The 16383-nt window shown below is 41.0% G+C and overlaps 1 protein-coding gene across 2 annotated transcripts in view; it reads right to left on the bottom strand.

Annotated features, from left to right (window-relative positions):
• PLOD2 (procollagen-lysine,2-oxoglutarate 5-dioxygenase 2) overlaps nt 1–16179 on the bottom strand; it is a 107691-nt gene extending 91512 nt beyond the window's left edge. For both annotated transcript variants that reach the window (XM_022582700.3, XM_022582701.3), the window contains exon 1: nt 15894–16179. In XM_022582700.3, coding sequence (XP_022438408.1) covers nt 15894–16008 — 115 coding nt within the window. In that variant the 5' untranslated portion in view covers nt 16009–16179. The remainder of the gene's footprint in view (nt 1–15893) is intronic.
• Nucleotides 16180–16383: the final 204 nt, after the last annotated feature.

Raw genomic sequence — 16383 nt, 5'->3', positions numbered from 1 at the left:
AAATAGCTGAAAAAAAAAGAAAAATAAATAGCTGAAAGTCAAACAAACAGTACAAAATGGTAATTAGAGATAAGCTGCACTACGTAAGTTATGATCCACTGGCCTAAAACTGGAGGACAAGGTGAGGTAAATTCCTGTATTTTATGGTTTTATTTCATTTTTCCATGACTGTCTTCAGTAATTGTTGAAATTTGGGAAAGTATTCAATAATCTTCAAACTTTATAACAGAGTCCGTGTTAACATTCAGAGCACGTGTTTCACGTAATGCTGAGCCCATACTTGCATTCCTACTGTCAAAAAGACTTATAAATGTCTAAAATTATTGAATGATTTATCAAGCTGCAAGGAGAACAATTACTGAAGAAAGTCATGGGAAAAATAAATATTAAAGCTACATTTCCCCAACTCCTTTGGAGCTAAGCTTCTCGATGAAAATCATGCCCCTCCTTTTCAGATGCATTCCTATGAAATTTGGAAGACAGGTGGTCTTCCCGCCACTGCTGGCCGATTCCATTGGTAAATACGGTCAGGAAGGTACCTCAGTGTTCCAGTCTTCCACTTTGTGGAGGGAGGGATGGAGGGCAGGAGGGAGACAAACAGACAGATATGCAGCAGAGGCAGTGGTTGAATTCTGCTCTCTAGAGTCCAGTCACCAGCTTCCGGTGCAGAAGAAGTCAATGGAGAAAGCTTCCTGATCCCGGGATTACATTTACAGCATCATATACTCGTGTGGCAGTAGTTCTAATGGAGGCTTCCTGATTCCCCCCAGTTGGGACTGAGGTCGTAACCTCCGAGCCTGGTTAGCTCTCTCTGCTGTTCCAGGAATCAATGCTGGAGGCTCAGCCTAAAGCCTCCTCTTCCAGCCTTTCCAACAATTGCATAAACCCATAATTACTTTTGTTAAATAATCCCCTTCTGCTCAAGATATCTAGAATGGTCTCTCTTTCCTGAATGGAATGGAGAAACACAGGTGCCCACTCACCTTGTTAGTTGTGACTGGGGTGACATGGGTTATCTGACTAGCCCTCTGTAGGGCCTACAGGCAAAGAAAGGTCTGAGGCACAGCAAATCACAGACTTGGTACCAACAATAAGAGATACTGTCTCTGTCCTATTGCAGTTTAAAATCCAGCAGAGAATATGAAGTTAATTCACATGAAAAGTCTGAAAATAACATACTAAATCCCTAATTAAATAACAGATTATAAGCTAGCAAATAATGTTGCAGGAGTCCAGCATGGAGGGGAAAAACAAAGAACTAGAAGATACCTTGCATATACCATGTAATACCTCCAGATGCAGTTTCTTGGTTTGGAGAAGCAGAAACAGTATTGAGGGAAAGATCATCTTTAAGAAAGTTTAAAGATCATCTTTAAGAAAGTTTCCAGTTCTAATAAGATGATTTTTGGAGAATAATGTGGAAAAGTGTCATAAAAAAAACAGCTTCATGAAGGGGCAAAACAGAGGACTTAAAAATGTTAAGTAGGGGGGACCTCCCCGGTGGTCCAGTGGTTAAGACTCCATGCTTCCACTGTAGGGAGCACGGGCTCGATCTCTGGTTGGGGAACTAAGATCCTGCATGCCACGCAGCGAGACCAAAAAATTAAAATTTTTTAAAAAAAAATGTTAAGTAGGATTTTGACAGTGAGAAGAAACTGGAAAAACAGATATTACTAAAAAAAGATAAAATTGTGGTATCTTGGCTGGATAAGGAGTCCAGTATGCATTATCAAGTGAAAATTGGGAAACAGTGATAAATACATTTGAAAATAGGGAAGGCACAGAAAGTTTCTAAACAGAGCAGTGAAATTGGAAATGTGCCATCAGACAAGAGCAGAGTTTCTCAATCTTAGCTCTACTGACGTTTGGGACCAAATAATTCTTGTGCTGTGCATTGTCAGATGTTTTAGCAGCATCCCTGTTCTCTACCCATAGGATGCCAGGAGCACCCACCACTCACGACAATCAAAAATGTCTCCAGATGTTACCAAACATGCCATGGAGGGCAAAAAACCACTCCCAGTTAAAAGCCAGTAGACTCGAGAAAGATTAGTATGGAAAGATGAGGCAAGATAATTTAACAATTTAAGAAGCAAGTATAACTGTCTTATTCTGTGATGTGTGCCCAGACCAGGAGTTGTAACACACAATAAACAGTGAAGAGGTGGGGCGGTGCGGGGAGAGTATGGCGAACAGGAGTGCACAAGTACCACCTACGGGGGAACACCACTCAGCAACAGCCGGCTGTGGCTGCCACGTGGGAGGGCAAATCCAGGGTCTCCAGGCCTCCTCCCCACCCCACCCCAAGAGAAATAAATTCCAGACTCTTCAGTAAATTTTCCTAATTTTAAAAACACAGGGGCTTTCCCTGGTGGCGCAGTGGTTGAGAGTCCGCCTGCCGATGCAGGGGACACGGGGTCGTGCCCTGGTCTGGGAAGATCCCACACGCCGCGGAGCGGCTGGGCCCGTGAGCCATGGCCGCTGAGCCTGCGCTTCCGGAGCCTGTGCTGCGCGACGGGAGAGGCCACAACAGTGAGAGGCCCGCGTACCGCAAAAAAAAACACCACCACAGGACTTAGTTCAAGTTTTCTGAAAAACAATAAGCAGGCTGAATTTGACCCTCAAGCTGCCAGAGATCAGTAGCCTAGACTAAGGTGATGACAGCTTGAAGGGGTGTTTAGGAGAAACTGATGGATCTTGATCAAATAAACTAACTGTTAAAAGTCAGTTTTGAGAACAGGGGGCAAAAGTGAACTTGAATAAGTATTAGATGATATGAAGGAATTACTATTGAGTGTGATAACAGTCTTAAGACTATGTTTAAAAAAAGACAGGCCTTATCTGTTTGTGGTATGTAATCATATATATATATATATGCTTTCCACTATAGATGAAACAAAAAACAGGGAGAGAGAAAAAATAATGGGTAAAACTCAACATATCTGAATATTAAGAGTAAATAAGAGGAATGAGGAAAAGTGACTTCAAAATTTTGAATTCGAATAAGCAATCAAAGAACATCACCAAAGAGACTGCACCACTAAACTTATTTATTTCCTTTGGGTTCCCCTGGAAAAAGTTGTCTTTATATCTTAACTTGTCAAAACTTATTTTCTAGAATTCATTGACAGCCCACACTTTCCTCTCCATTATCAATCAGAACACAAGAATTAATTCCATACCTTATATGCTCCACTTTAGAATAATGCTAACTGGAATTCTACTCTTTAAAATTATACTCTAACTAAATGATAAATTTAGTTAGTAGCACTTATTGAGCAATTTCTGTTTGCAGACTCTGTGCTAAGCCTTTTACTGGCATTATCATATTTAATCCTCAAGTCAAACCCAGGAGGCAATTACTGTTATAAAGAAACTATGATTCAAAGAGGTTAACTAACTTGTTCCCAGGACAATCAGCAAATAAGTGGCAGAGATGGGATTTAAATGCAGGCTGTCTGATTCCATAATCCCATCTCCTTAGCATTATCCTATACTGTCTTCCACGGGGCATCTTTCATAATTAGCACACAAGCAGTTTATGAACATCTGGCCTTAAAATAAATCATGTATCACAGTAAGACAGGCAAGCTCATACATACCTTTAATTCGCACTTAGAGGTGTTTAGCCCCCTTCCTGTATGGTGAACCCTCTCTGGCTATATCTAGAAAGCAAGCATCCCCTTCTGTACTGCCTTTGCAATTGCCCTAATGTGTCAAGAGCAAAGTAGCATCTTGCTCAAATTCTTAATAATATATTCAGGATGAAAGTAGGAACAATACAGCTTTCCAGATAATTCAAAGCACAACGGACTCGCACCTTAATTTATCAGAAACACCAAGAAATGTGACGTGACCTCTTCCACCATGGAACACATCCATGGTTGGCATCATAGAGTCACAGTGTCTAGGTTTCTGAACCTCTGCTGATTACCACAGCAACCAGCTAATTCCCCATAACCAAACGAAAAGCAAATCCAGTACTGCATACTGTCTCAGCCTGCATGCCCCACCAGGATCCATGCATCCGGGCCTGCAGCCTGGGAGTCACTGCATGGCAAGAATGGCCGGGACGTACGGTTTATTATGGTTAAAACAAAATGCTACGCTATCAGTTAGCACAAACAGGGAAAGAAATTCCTCATGTGAAACTATTCCAACCAAATTTCTGCTTAGGGAGTGTCTAGTTTTACATAAGCAAACTTGCCCTCTGCCAGCATTTGAGGCCGTGGCACTTTCAGGTATTTCTGAATTAATTGCCTGAACCCATTCGAATCACATATTGTATAATTTTCTAACAGGCTTGCAAGCAATTTCAGCTCCTCTCCTCCACTTCACCTCTACCTCCCATCACCTCTTCACACTGAGTAAGACTCGTTTTTCAAAAGAATCTTCTACAATTCAGATATGCTTTAAACTCATTCAAATGTGGACTATTCTGACACTTATTAAGAAAAAGTCATACCTTACATCAACGAAGAATTTAAATCCAGTTTTAGAAAAGGAGACAGAACTGTCAAGTGTGGACATTTCTTAAGTTTACGTGTACGATTTAAAATAAGCTTCTTAGTTTATCTCTTACCTCAACCTAAAAAAATCCCACTCAGCCATAAACTGTAACCCGCTGTAACTGCAACCCGTGATGCTGCTGTCACTCGTGTAACAAAGCCATTCAGCGACTTGCTATGGAGAAGAGGAGCTTGACTATTTAGGATTATATACCCTATGAAAACAACCCATGCTTACACTTGAGGGACATAAACGTATCAACTATTTTATAGTAATACAAAAGTAATTATTTTATTGAAACAGATTTTTCTTCAACCTTACCGACGCTACAGGAGAAACATCTGCTAATGTTTACTTGCTTATTCAATAAATCACAGTTAATCTCCAAAAACAACACCCAGACTAAATGGTTCTGTGATTTCTTGGTAATCTTATACTTGAAAAAGTTAACAACTGTATGTTTTCAAAACTAAGCCACCCTCTTTCCCATCCCATTGTTTTCTTTGAACTGCTTCCTTCAATTTACATAAAATCCATCTGCAGCAGTAGGAAAAATAGTCCGAAGAGAAAAGCACCACCACCTCTTCCAAGGCCTGGGTCTAAGACTATACCATTTACTACATATGTTTCACTCCAGGGGTGCAAACACATGCAGAATAAATGTTACTGTGACAATGAACGAAAAATATATCCAAGAAAAGTCCAGATCGAAAGGCACTCCAAATTTCTACTCCACTCTCAAGGCTTAACAGTTATCTCTGTGGGTAGCAAACACTATGCATACACACATACAATGCACACAAAAACTTTTCTCCCATGAGCTGATTTTCTTTTTCTTTACCATGTTTCTAGTTTACTAAATGCAATCATATTTTACAAGTATTTAATGACTCGAAAAAGTAGATCTAGGTGATTTGATAAGTGTTTCAGAACAATCTGGAGGAGGGCTTCCAATTTTTAAACAGCACATTTCATTAAAAAAATTCTTTAACTTCGAAAGAGTTATCAGCATCATTTTTGTTAACCAACAGGCCTTAAACAGGGTGGAAACAGAGGAATATACAGTTATTTTTAAAAACAGCTTACAAAAAAAAAAAAACTTACAATATTTAAATGTACTGAAGAGTATATGATTCCTCTCAGGAGATGGAAAATAGCTTCATATAAACACCAGATTGTTTTCTCCTCTCACATTAAAACACTTGAAATATTTTTAAATGTAAATTTAATTATTCTTGGCCCTATTTTCTTACCTCTAAATCAAAAGTTAATTAGGAAAAAAAAAATCAAAGCCTAAGTCCAGCTCCTGATAGAATAACTAGAATATTAAAATACAAAGCAACTTTGTATCTATGCTTTCTTTGGCCTAAAAAAATCATCAGTAGTAAATTTCCTTGAGACCTCATTTCTGATTCCTGCAGCACTTTGTCTCCACTACACATCCTGACATTTAGAATTCAAGGAACATCAAATAACAGAGCTAGAGAGATCATAAATTACAAAGAAGTTGGGTGAGGCAAGGTAATTGACTCAAGGTTAGTGAGTGGAAGGGTTAGAACTTAGATGTAAGCTTCCCGATGCCCAGATGTCTATCGTCTTCCCCACAGGCCAGGCTTCATCATAAGTGCTCTTTCGATTTGTTCAGTTTTATATATGCATTATTTTCTATGTAAGAATCTTAGAATTTCAATGTGGAACAGGAACTGAGCCTAACACATTTTTGGTTTGTCATGTTTTTTCTCTTTTTCCTCCACATAAGGCAACTTGGAACACAGACTAGCCATTCAATAAATACTCATAGAATTAAATTTTGAAATATTAATCGTGACACTTCAGAATATTACACAGTAGGAATTGTTCTTAGCGTGCATTTGTATCTAAGAAGTTACAATACTGCTAATTACCTCTAGAAAAAGTGTATTCTGGGAGAATTTTTAAAGTTATTTAAATAAGTGTAGATTTATTGAAGAGTGTAGATTCATATAAGCCAATGTAAATTACTACTCAAAACCAAGAAAAAAGCACTATCAAAAGAGCTGTGAGCAAAAATGCATTAAAAACTTACCCACTGAAGAAAATAAATGACTAGGATTAGGCTGATAGGTCCCTACGAAACTATAAAAATATCTCGTCCACCGATGCCTAGAGAAAACACTATGGTATTCTCCTCTACTATATACACACACAATACTTCTGACATCCATGTGTGGGTTTTTTCCCACACAGACCCCTTCTCCCACATCAGCTGGGTGTCCTGCAATTCAGTTCAATTTAACCAGAATTACCACAGACCCGACAGGTTAAGGGCTCAGTCCCATAAGGCTGCCCCCACTTCAGATGCCCATCGCAAGTAGTAGGTCCCCAGGTTACCCACAACTTCTGTGTGACTTGGCTACAAATCAGAAGTTCCCAAGACCCCCCCTTCTCAGGTTCAATAATTTTCCAGAGTGGCTGACAGAACCAAGGAAAACAGCTGACTTACTATTGCCAATTTATTACAAAAATATTTTAAAGGATACAAATGAACAGCAAGATGAAGAGATACATAGGTCAAGGTCTAGAAGGGTCCCCAGGGCAGGAGTTTCTGTCCCCTCTGGAGTTGGGATGTACTACCTTCCTGGCTTGTAGATGCATTCCAAGACTCAGAAGCTCTCCAAAACCTGAACTTTAGGGATCTCTGTAGAGGCTTCATCACACAGGCATGGTCGATTATTAACTTAGTTTCAAATCCCTCTCCCTCCGTGGAATACGGGGGGTAGGGCTGAAAGCTCCAAGTTTCTAATCACGGCTTGGTCTTTCTAGTGACCAGACTCCATCCAAGAGCCCACCAAGAGGTGTCTCATTAGAACAAAAGATGCTCCCATCACCTAGGAAATTCCAAGGGATAGAGGAGCTCTGTGTCAGACACTCCTATCACTCAGGAAATTACAAGGGTTTTAGGAGCTCTGTGTCAGGAACAAGGCTCAAAGGCCAAATATTAGCAGGAATGGGGCGAGGGGGGTGGCTGTTGAGATCAAAATAAACATATATTTTATTATTTCACAACCTAGTAACACTTATCTATCTATGAACTTCATGGACTCCAATGCTGGAGAAGAAAGAGCTGTCTGTGTAAAAGAAGCTGGTGAAGAGAAGTAGGACGGAAGAGAGGAGAAAGAAAAGCTGCGCACGGACACAGAACCTATGAATCCCCGAGGATGTGCAGGTAAGGCAGGTCTTTAAGTAAAGTCACAGTGGAGTAAGAACTCTGAGTCTCTAATTTGTAAGTCTGTTCATTGCTTTGCTTTGGTGCTTTTCCAGTTTGGGGTTTTGTTTTGTTTTCCCCTTGGTTACCCAGTAAAGTCACTGTTTAAAAAATTCCACCCCTGTTTAAACTCAACTAAGAAGAAAAGGAGAATTGTCCCTCTCTAGACGTGGCCGACAGGAATTTCAGAGGCTCTGGATGACCAAGGCGCCCTGGTCACATTTGTGGTGCCAGCTGGAGGCCAGGAGAGAGGTCTGCAAGGTTAGCGCAGGAGAGCAAGGGGCCCTCGGAAGACAAGGGGCCTCGGAGCTGGCTTGGGCATGACTGGAAAATCCCATCAGAGAGCCAGTTTGCTCTCTGCATGATGGCTCTGTAAGACTTCCCTAGGTAATTGAATTAGGGAGGTCATTTTAATCTGCCTACAAACTGTTAGCCAGTTTCCTTCCAAAAAAAAATTTAATTCTACATTTGCTTTTTTGTTGTTGTTTGGCATGCTAAAACAGCTGCTCGTGTTTAGTATACTGCTAGACCCAGGAAGAAAAGGATCAAATATTTAAAGAACCAGTTTTGAGAATGAATTTTAAAAATCCAAAAGTAACTGGCTCCCTTCCTAGCCAGGTGTGTAGCACCTAAAAGTAATTAGCACCCTAAGGCCCAATAAAAGTTGTAGCTTCAAACCAGTAAAACAGACTAGTCAATGAAAGAGCCTTGCTGATGGGACACTGGCTCTGTGTTGGGGCTCTGTGGTCACTGGAACTGAGATGCAGAGTTTCTGGGGCTTTTCCTGGACAGTGTCCAAGAATCAGGAAATCAAGACTGCCAGGACCTCACGTCCTTCTTCCACTTGCTGCTGTGCCTGCAGACAGTGAAGCTGGGTGGCGTGATGCATATTCAGTGTCTCCTCAGTACCACTGAATGTCTGGGTCTGACTAGGGCTGGTGATGAGAGCGATAAAAATTACATGTGCTTGCAAGTTCCTTCCTGCCATAAGAATCTTTACCATATGATGTCCACAGCATTAGAAGAACAGAACCACAGCATTTTAATCAGAGGAAAATCCCCTCTCTCTTTCTCTTTGGAAGAAATGTTGAAACAGATTAGCAGTAACTAGAAAAATAAACAGAATTCCTTTTAAAAATTTTAGTATGTAACCCTAAAGTAAATGAGCAGATGACCAGTTAATGTAATAACACCAGGATGTCTTATACATCCAAAATAATAAAAGCAATGTTAAAATCAATATAACAAATGAGATTTTATTATAACCCTAGCCCATTGTGGAAACTCAACCATGTTTTTTAGAAGCACTTTCCCTGACCATTTAGCCCCCTCATTTTAGCTGTATGTCCTCAAAAACTCTTTTTGTATTAAAAATTTCACAGAATATATTAATAGCAATAAGCATGTTCTTTCAATTGTATGAAATTAAAGTGTTTTTTTCCATTTCTAATGAAGATTTTCGTTATAAAGCAAAGACAGTCTACTCACTATTCAAAGTTTTCTCCCTAACTACATAAAATGCAATTCCAACCCTATACAAACTAAACTTTAAACCAAAATTTTTACAGCAGAATATAAACAGTAAACAAAGTATATGTCCACACTAGCAAATCAAGCATTTTCTCATATAATCACATCTTTTTTTAAGAAATAAATTTAAGGGGGGAGATATACCCACATTTCAATTGGAATAAAAAATGATTGTTATTTTCCCATAACTGCTACAGTATGCTACTAATACAACCAAGGCCTGAAAAATACTTACGAATCAATCTAGTAACTAAGTACGTAAATGCACTAACCTGAATTAGTTTATTTTTTTAATAAAGAGATTTATATTTAAAAACTAAATCAAAATCATTAACAGAAGTTGATGTGCCTCTTTTAACACACAAAAGAAAATATGTAATGGAAATCTTTCCTCTGGGTATAAAAATAACATATCTTCACTCTTTAAATTTTGTTTTAAATAAAGTTATCCTGAATGGGAAACATTAAAACGTATTTAAAGTTTCCGTATTTTTTAATTATAAACAGTATTTTTTGACGGAGCATTCTTGTGACACAGTTAATAGCGTAGTGATAAATTCAGTAGCACCATTACCAAACAAAGGTTGCAACATAATAGGCCATAAGACAGTAAGTAGCAAATCAAGTGTATTTCAATTTTAAAAAGATAGTAAGTAGCATAAGGACAACAAATCATAATGCACTGTTTATAATTCTACTACTCTGGATAACTATTTCTTGGCTAATTAAAATCTCAATAGTTCTGAAAATTAGTTGTTATTTAAGTTTAGTGAGGCAAACATATCGCAGCAAATGCAAAGGGGTAAAATGTAAAAGAAAAATATCTGTCATTTTAAAAGCACCAATTTCTCAGTTTAGCTTAAGTTTTACAGCAAAGGTTGAAGAAGAATAAAAATAGTCATTGATAAATGTGCTAATCATTTCCTCCCAGGAATCAAGCCACAGATTCACAGTCAAGTTTCTAGACCAAATTTCTAGAACACACACAAGCTCTGAAAAAGAAATATGCATCTCCTTTCCAATTGGCCACCAGGGTGTTTTATTCTTTTTTTTTTTTAACATCTTTATTGGAGTATAATTGCTTTACAATGGTATGTTAGTTTCTGCTTTATAACAAAGTGAATCAGTTATACATATACATATGTCCCCATATCTCTTCCCTCTTGCATCTCCCTCCCTCCCACCCTCCCTATCCCACCCCTCTAGGTGGTCACAAAGCACCGAGCTGATCTCCCTGTGCTATGTGGCTGCTTCCCACTAGCTATCTACTTTACATTTGGTAGTATATATAAATCCATTTTTTATCCTAAGCACACTATTTACACCAAAGTACATGTCTAGTTAGCATCAAGCACCAGGTTTAAAAAGATGTAACAGAGAAGCTCTATGTTTGAATTCAAAATGCCACAGGAATCACTGGCAAAGGCTAAAATGAAAAACAGCTCTCTCAAGTGCCCAGAGCCAGCTGCTACTGTCCAGAATGTGTCTCCTTCCAAGAGAGCAGCAAATCTGCAGGAGACATGGATTAAGAGGGAATATCATCTCCTAAGGCCAAAGTCGGCAAAGGGTTTCTGTACAGGGCCAGAGAGCAAATAATTTAGACTTTGCAGGACATATAGGCTCTGTGACAACTAACTGACTCTGCCTTGTAGCACCAAAGCAGCCACAGATGATATGTTAACGAACGAATGTGGCTGTGAGCCAATAAAACTTTACGGACCCTGAATACTGGATTTCATATAACTTTCATATGTCACGAGACATATATATATATATATTTTTTTTATAGTTTTCAGTCATTTAAAAATGTAAAACTCATCATTAGCTCACTGGCTGTACAAAAACAGGTAGCTGTTTATAGTCTGCCGGATTTGGCCCATGGGCTGTAGTTTGTCATCCCTGACCAGGGGCCCAGCTTTCCTTCAGCCCCTGCCTATCCCTTTCCCCTCCATTTATATAAACCTACAAAATTCGTGCTCTTTAGCAAAGCAGCCCTTTTGCTTCTTTAGATCTCTGATGCCCAGTCTCTATCTCTCTCCCATCGGTACCGAAAGTCCAAAAGCATAAAGGGGTCAGGGAAGACACAGAGCATGGCCTGAAGTAAGGGCACAAGTCCCTCTTGTGTTGCTTTCAGCTATCTGATCTTCAAGTAACAAACCATCTAAATGTCCATTTCACCATCTATAAAAAAAGGATCATGGTATCCAACCACATGAAAGTATTTCTGAAGGTATGATTTTATATTGAGAAAGCTAGGTAGAGCAGAAAATATAACTTCTGGAGAAGAACTGCCAACAACTGGACTTCCCTGGTGGCACAGTGGCTGAGAATATGCCTGCCAATGCAGGGGACGCAGGTTCGATCCCTAGACCAGGAAGATCCCACATGCCGTGGAGCAACTAAGGCCGTGCACCACAACTACTGAGCCTGTGCTCTAGAGCCCGCGAGCCACAACTACTGAGCCCACACGCTGCAACTACTAAAGCCCACGCACCTGGAGCCCGTGCTCTGCAACAAGAGAAGCCACCGCAATGAGAAGCCCGCGCACCGCAGCGAACAGTAACCCCCGCTCACCACGACAAGAGAAAGTCCACACGCAGAAACGAAGACCCCAACACAGCCAAGGGAAAAAAAAAAAAAGAGTTGCCAACAACTTGTTCAGAAACAAAGCCTTGCCTGATGTTTCATGGGTAAGTTCCTTGATCGTGGTAGTGCATGGGTCCCCGGGTAGAGAAAGGAAACTCAGTGAACTTAGTTAAAACCCTAGGAAAAGGAGCAGCTAGAAATCTCATTGACTGCATGCCACTTTTCATAATTCTCCGAGGCGGTCAGGAACTCAACAAACATAAACTGAGAATCTTCTTTGTGTTAAAAGAACAGGGAAGGTACTGTGAGGGGCACAAAAATGAATAAGCCTCAGTCCTTTACTCCAAAAAATTTAACTTATTAAACATGAACATCTATCATACAAAGCAGATATGATCGTATAAACCAACTGCATTAAGCAGTTAGAAAGAGAGCCAAACAAAAGGTAGGATGGAGAAGAACTTCTTAGGAGCTACATATAAACAAAGAATATAATTTCAAGGAGAACAGGCAGAAGTAGAAATTTGAGAGACCTGTACATGTGTATCTAGGATGGCAGGATACGCGGATTCTCAATTCCGCTAGACATTACTAAATTGTTCTCCAAAGGTGTTGTGCTTCCTGAGACTTCTCACCCTCACAACAGTTGGTATGATCAGAGTTTATTTTTTTAATGCTTTAGTCAATGTGATGGGTAGAAAAGGGTATCTCAATTTAATTTTCATTTCTGGTCCTCACATTCTCTAGAATTGTTTTGTATGTCTATTTTTACACGAACAGAAGGCAGAGACTGGTTATTCTGTGTGGCTGGAGCCCAGGACACACAAAGTACACAAAGCACAAGCCTCCCTCTCTTCTTCTTGAGGTTTTTCCAGGACCTTGGTTTTTTCCTCTCCGCCCCGTAAATTGTCAGTTTGCATCAGCAGATAGGGACAGCCCTTTCCTTTCCTCCTTGAATGTGCCAGGGTAAATTAAAGAGTTTATAAATGAACATGGTTGAAAAATACTGGTCTTGACAGAAACATCTGAAACCATTTCCTCCATTTTTGTACAAAACTTGGTTTCTGCCCAATTTAGATCATGGAATAGGCAAGGTACCTTAGAAAACACACCAAATGTTGATCTAGGTCTGGAGACTCAGTTACAAATTCTTGGCAGGAATACACCTTCTCTCATTGAGAAGGAAAAAGGTGTAGGAAACATAAATCAGGGTATGAACTTGATTTGTTGATGCTTGTTAGGAGGGTTTTGCCTCGAAAGCTGCCATGGAGATAAAAGTTTAAGGCAAAATTCCTATAAATGATTCTAGGAGAAAATGATTGTTTTTAACCAAATTCTTATTTAGAGTCTTTCCATGCTGAGAATAAAGTGGCAACCGAAAAGGAATGAATGCAGTACACAGTAGAACTCTCAGCAAAGAAAACAAAAAGCAGTGTTCTCAACTCTGGTTAATGCACAGCATCAAAGCTAGGAAAAACTATATTTCAAAAATTGATTAATGTAATGTGATTCAAACAACACATTCCCTACTACAGTGGAAAAATGGAAAAATCACTATAAATATTTGTTTCGAAAAAAGAGTAGCCATTATCATTCCAGTACACTATAACGCCACATTGCCTCAAATACACATAGATTTGTCTAATCCAGTGATTTCCAACCCTGGGCAATTTTGTCCCTCAGGAGACATACGGCCATTTTTCATTTTGAGACACATTTCATTTTCACTCCTGGAGGAGGGTGCTCCTGGCATCTAATGGGTAGAGGCCAAGGATGCTGCTAAACATCGTAAAATGCACTGGATAGTCTCCCACAATAAATAATTATCTAGCTCAAAATGTAAATACAGCCACATAACCCTGGTCTAATCTATTTCTTCATGTTTAGCTGGGACATGGTGACAAAAATAGCGGGTTAGAGATGATAAGCACTCTTCTTAAAGACCTCCTATTAAGCAAGCTAGACAACTTAAGAGTTCTAAAGTTTGCTTGATATTTACACAGATAAGTTTCCAATTTAGTAATTTTCAGTTGTAATAGTTTAGAGAGAAAATGGAACATAATCCATGATTCTCCCCATGTTATCAAGCACTGTACCATCTATATTTATTAGCTTATCCCACCTACCTATACACAGTTCATAATCAAACTGACTATTGCTGGCTCCATCTATGACAAATCAATATTTTTCTGCATTTAGATGATATCTGAATTCCCCATGCCCACCCACCAAAATCAGTCCTCAGTTGTCAGCAGTGGGTTTTCTGTGGTCATTTTCTGAGAAAAGCATTCATATCTGAAATTCCTTTCTCTGATGTTATAATCCATTAAAACTTCACTGTCCAGCTCCATAAAACTTAAAAGTCAGATTAGGAAAGAAAGATAATTTTGAATGTAAACCTAAACGCAGCCACAAAGAGATGTCTTCTATAAAAAGTAAGGGGTGTTGATAATGAAGTGAAATAAAATATACAAAGGCTGAAGAGGTCCCTCTAAAAGTGGCAAAGTCCTTAGAGGTTATTTTATTTCCCAGTAAGTTTCCTTGGGTGTTTCAACAAAGAAAGTCATTTTTCTGGGAATTTTTTTTTAATGTCTCCTTTTCCAGGTTTGCTGAAGGCATTTTCTTGTCTATTTTCTAGATGTTACAGTAAAAGATAATTTTAAAATAATGAAAAAAATTCAGTTCAAATTTAAAGAAACCACAAAGGGTTGAGAAACTCATTTTGAAGCCATCACATATATCTGAGAGAAAGAAAAGTATACTGTAACTGACAAAAATCTATCCAAATGCTGAAGTTTCTCAAACTAACAAAGCAACTACTGTTTGGCAGGAATGTAGAAAGATGGGCAACTTAGTCCGCTGAAGTTTTCTGAAACAAACCCTAGGAAACAAACCCTAGGAAAGGTTTGTTTCAGATGAAAACAAAAGTATTGCTTACATGGATCTGACTGGGTTCTACAGCAAATGTCAACTTCTGAATGTAAACCTAAAATAGAAATTTCTGTCCTTGTGCTTAAGTAAAGTTCAAAAAGAAAAGTGTCCTATTTACTGCCCCCCCCAAAAAATGACAGAATGATTTTAATTTTTAAACAAAAGTGGTACAGCAGAAGGACATTTAAATGCAAGATCTAATTTCAGAGAGCACAGAGTTAAGAGCACAAAAGTGGAACACTCCAAGGATATCGCACGTGCAGCAAATGGCAGCAAAGTATGTTTCGACAAACGTGTGGTGAGGCTCCCTTTAATCTTGCTAAATGTAGAAAGTTTTATTTTACATGAACTTGACTATTTGCTGCAGTTCCAGCTTCTGAAAACAAGGAAGGGCACCAGGCTTACGAACAGGGTGGCTAAGCGGAAAAGCTGTGGACAGCTTCCCCTCCATAATCCCCAAAGAGGAAAGCTACCTCCTGGAGGTATTGGGTAGCCAAGCAGCCTTACTGAAAACAACCACGGTTTTGAGCGTTGCTTCTGGCAGGAGGTAGGTGTTACCAGCTACTTCCTGGGGCGCTGGAAGGAATGTGTCACCATCAATCAGAAAGTACACTAGCCCAGTGTTTAGGTCACAGATGGAGTACTGCTTCGTCCAAAACGGATAAATCATGCCAACTCCAGCAAAGGAGGAGAAAGCAAAGTTGCAGTAAAGGTGTTGGTGCCCACCGACCTGCAAGACCAAAAGGAAACCCCAACTCGTGCTGAAGAAAACTTCGTGCGCTCTCGGGTTACGCAGAACTCCGAGAGCCCACGAGGGCGGATGCTCCCACATTCCCCCGGGGATCAGCACAGCCCGAGCGCAGTTCTGGGGAAGACCTGGGCGGTCCTGAGGAGGATGGACAGCCCACCCCCACTCACCTCGGTGGTCCTGCGGAAAGACAGGCTCCCACCAAATCACCTCTGTGGACCTCGGAGGGACGGGCGCCCCCCTCCACCAACTCACCCGGCCGACCCCACACGAAGGACCGGTGGATGAATGAACTGCCCATCCGGCCGAGCCTCGCGGGACAGGGCGGCCCGCGGGAGTGCTCACCTGTGGGGATGCTGGAGGACTTCCCCGAGTCTGCACCCAGGCAGGGGTCCCAGGGCTGGAGGACGAGCGCCAGCAGCAGCAGCAGCAGCCGCGGCTGCACCGCGCACCGCCCCATCTTCGGCCCGTCGAGAGCCCGCACGGGCTCCGGCGCCCCTGACGCCCTGCAGCGGCCCACTTCTCGCGAGAGTGGGGACCCCTGATCCGCCCCGGGCCGACGAAGGCGGGCGGAGGCGGCCGGGCAGAGTGGGCGCAGGGTAACCGCGGCCGGCAGGTCAAGCGGCGTGGAGAGGGGCGGGAATCAGGTGGTCTGGAAGGCGCAGAGCGGCGGGCGCCTGCGGCGCCGCGGGCGACTTATAGGCTCCCCGAGGGGGAGGCAACGGGGCGGGCCGCGCCCCGGCTATTGGCCGCCGGCTGACCCGCCGCGCTGCTGAGTGCACCGTGCGGTTGCCTGCGCTCGCCTGCCTGCGCGCCTGTCCCAGCCCCACGTCTG

This window comes from Delphinapterus leucas, chromosome 4, assembly GCF_059928025.1.
Source record: "Delphinapterus leucas isolate spDelLeu-1000000601 "Yukka" chromosome 4, BTC_Dleu_Yukka2, whole genome shotgun sequence".
Classification (NCBI taxonomy): domain Eukaryota; kingdom Metazoa; phylum Chordata; class Mammalia; order Artiodactyla; family Monodontidae; genus Delphinapterus; species Delphinapterus leucas.
Note: the sequence above shows the minus strand (reverse complement) of the source record. Positions and strands in the feature narration are given on the sequence as shown.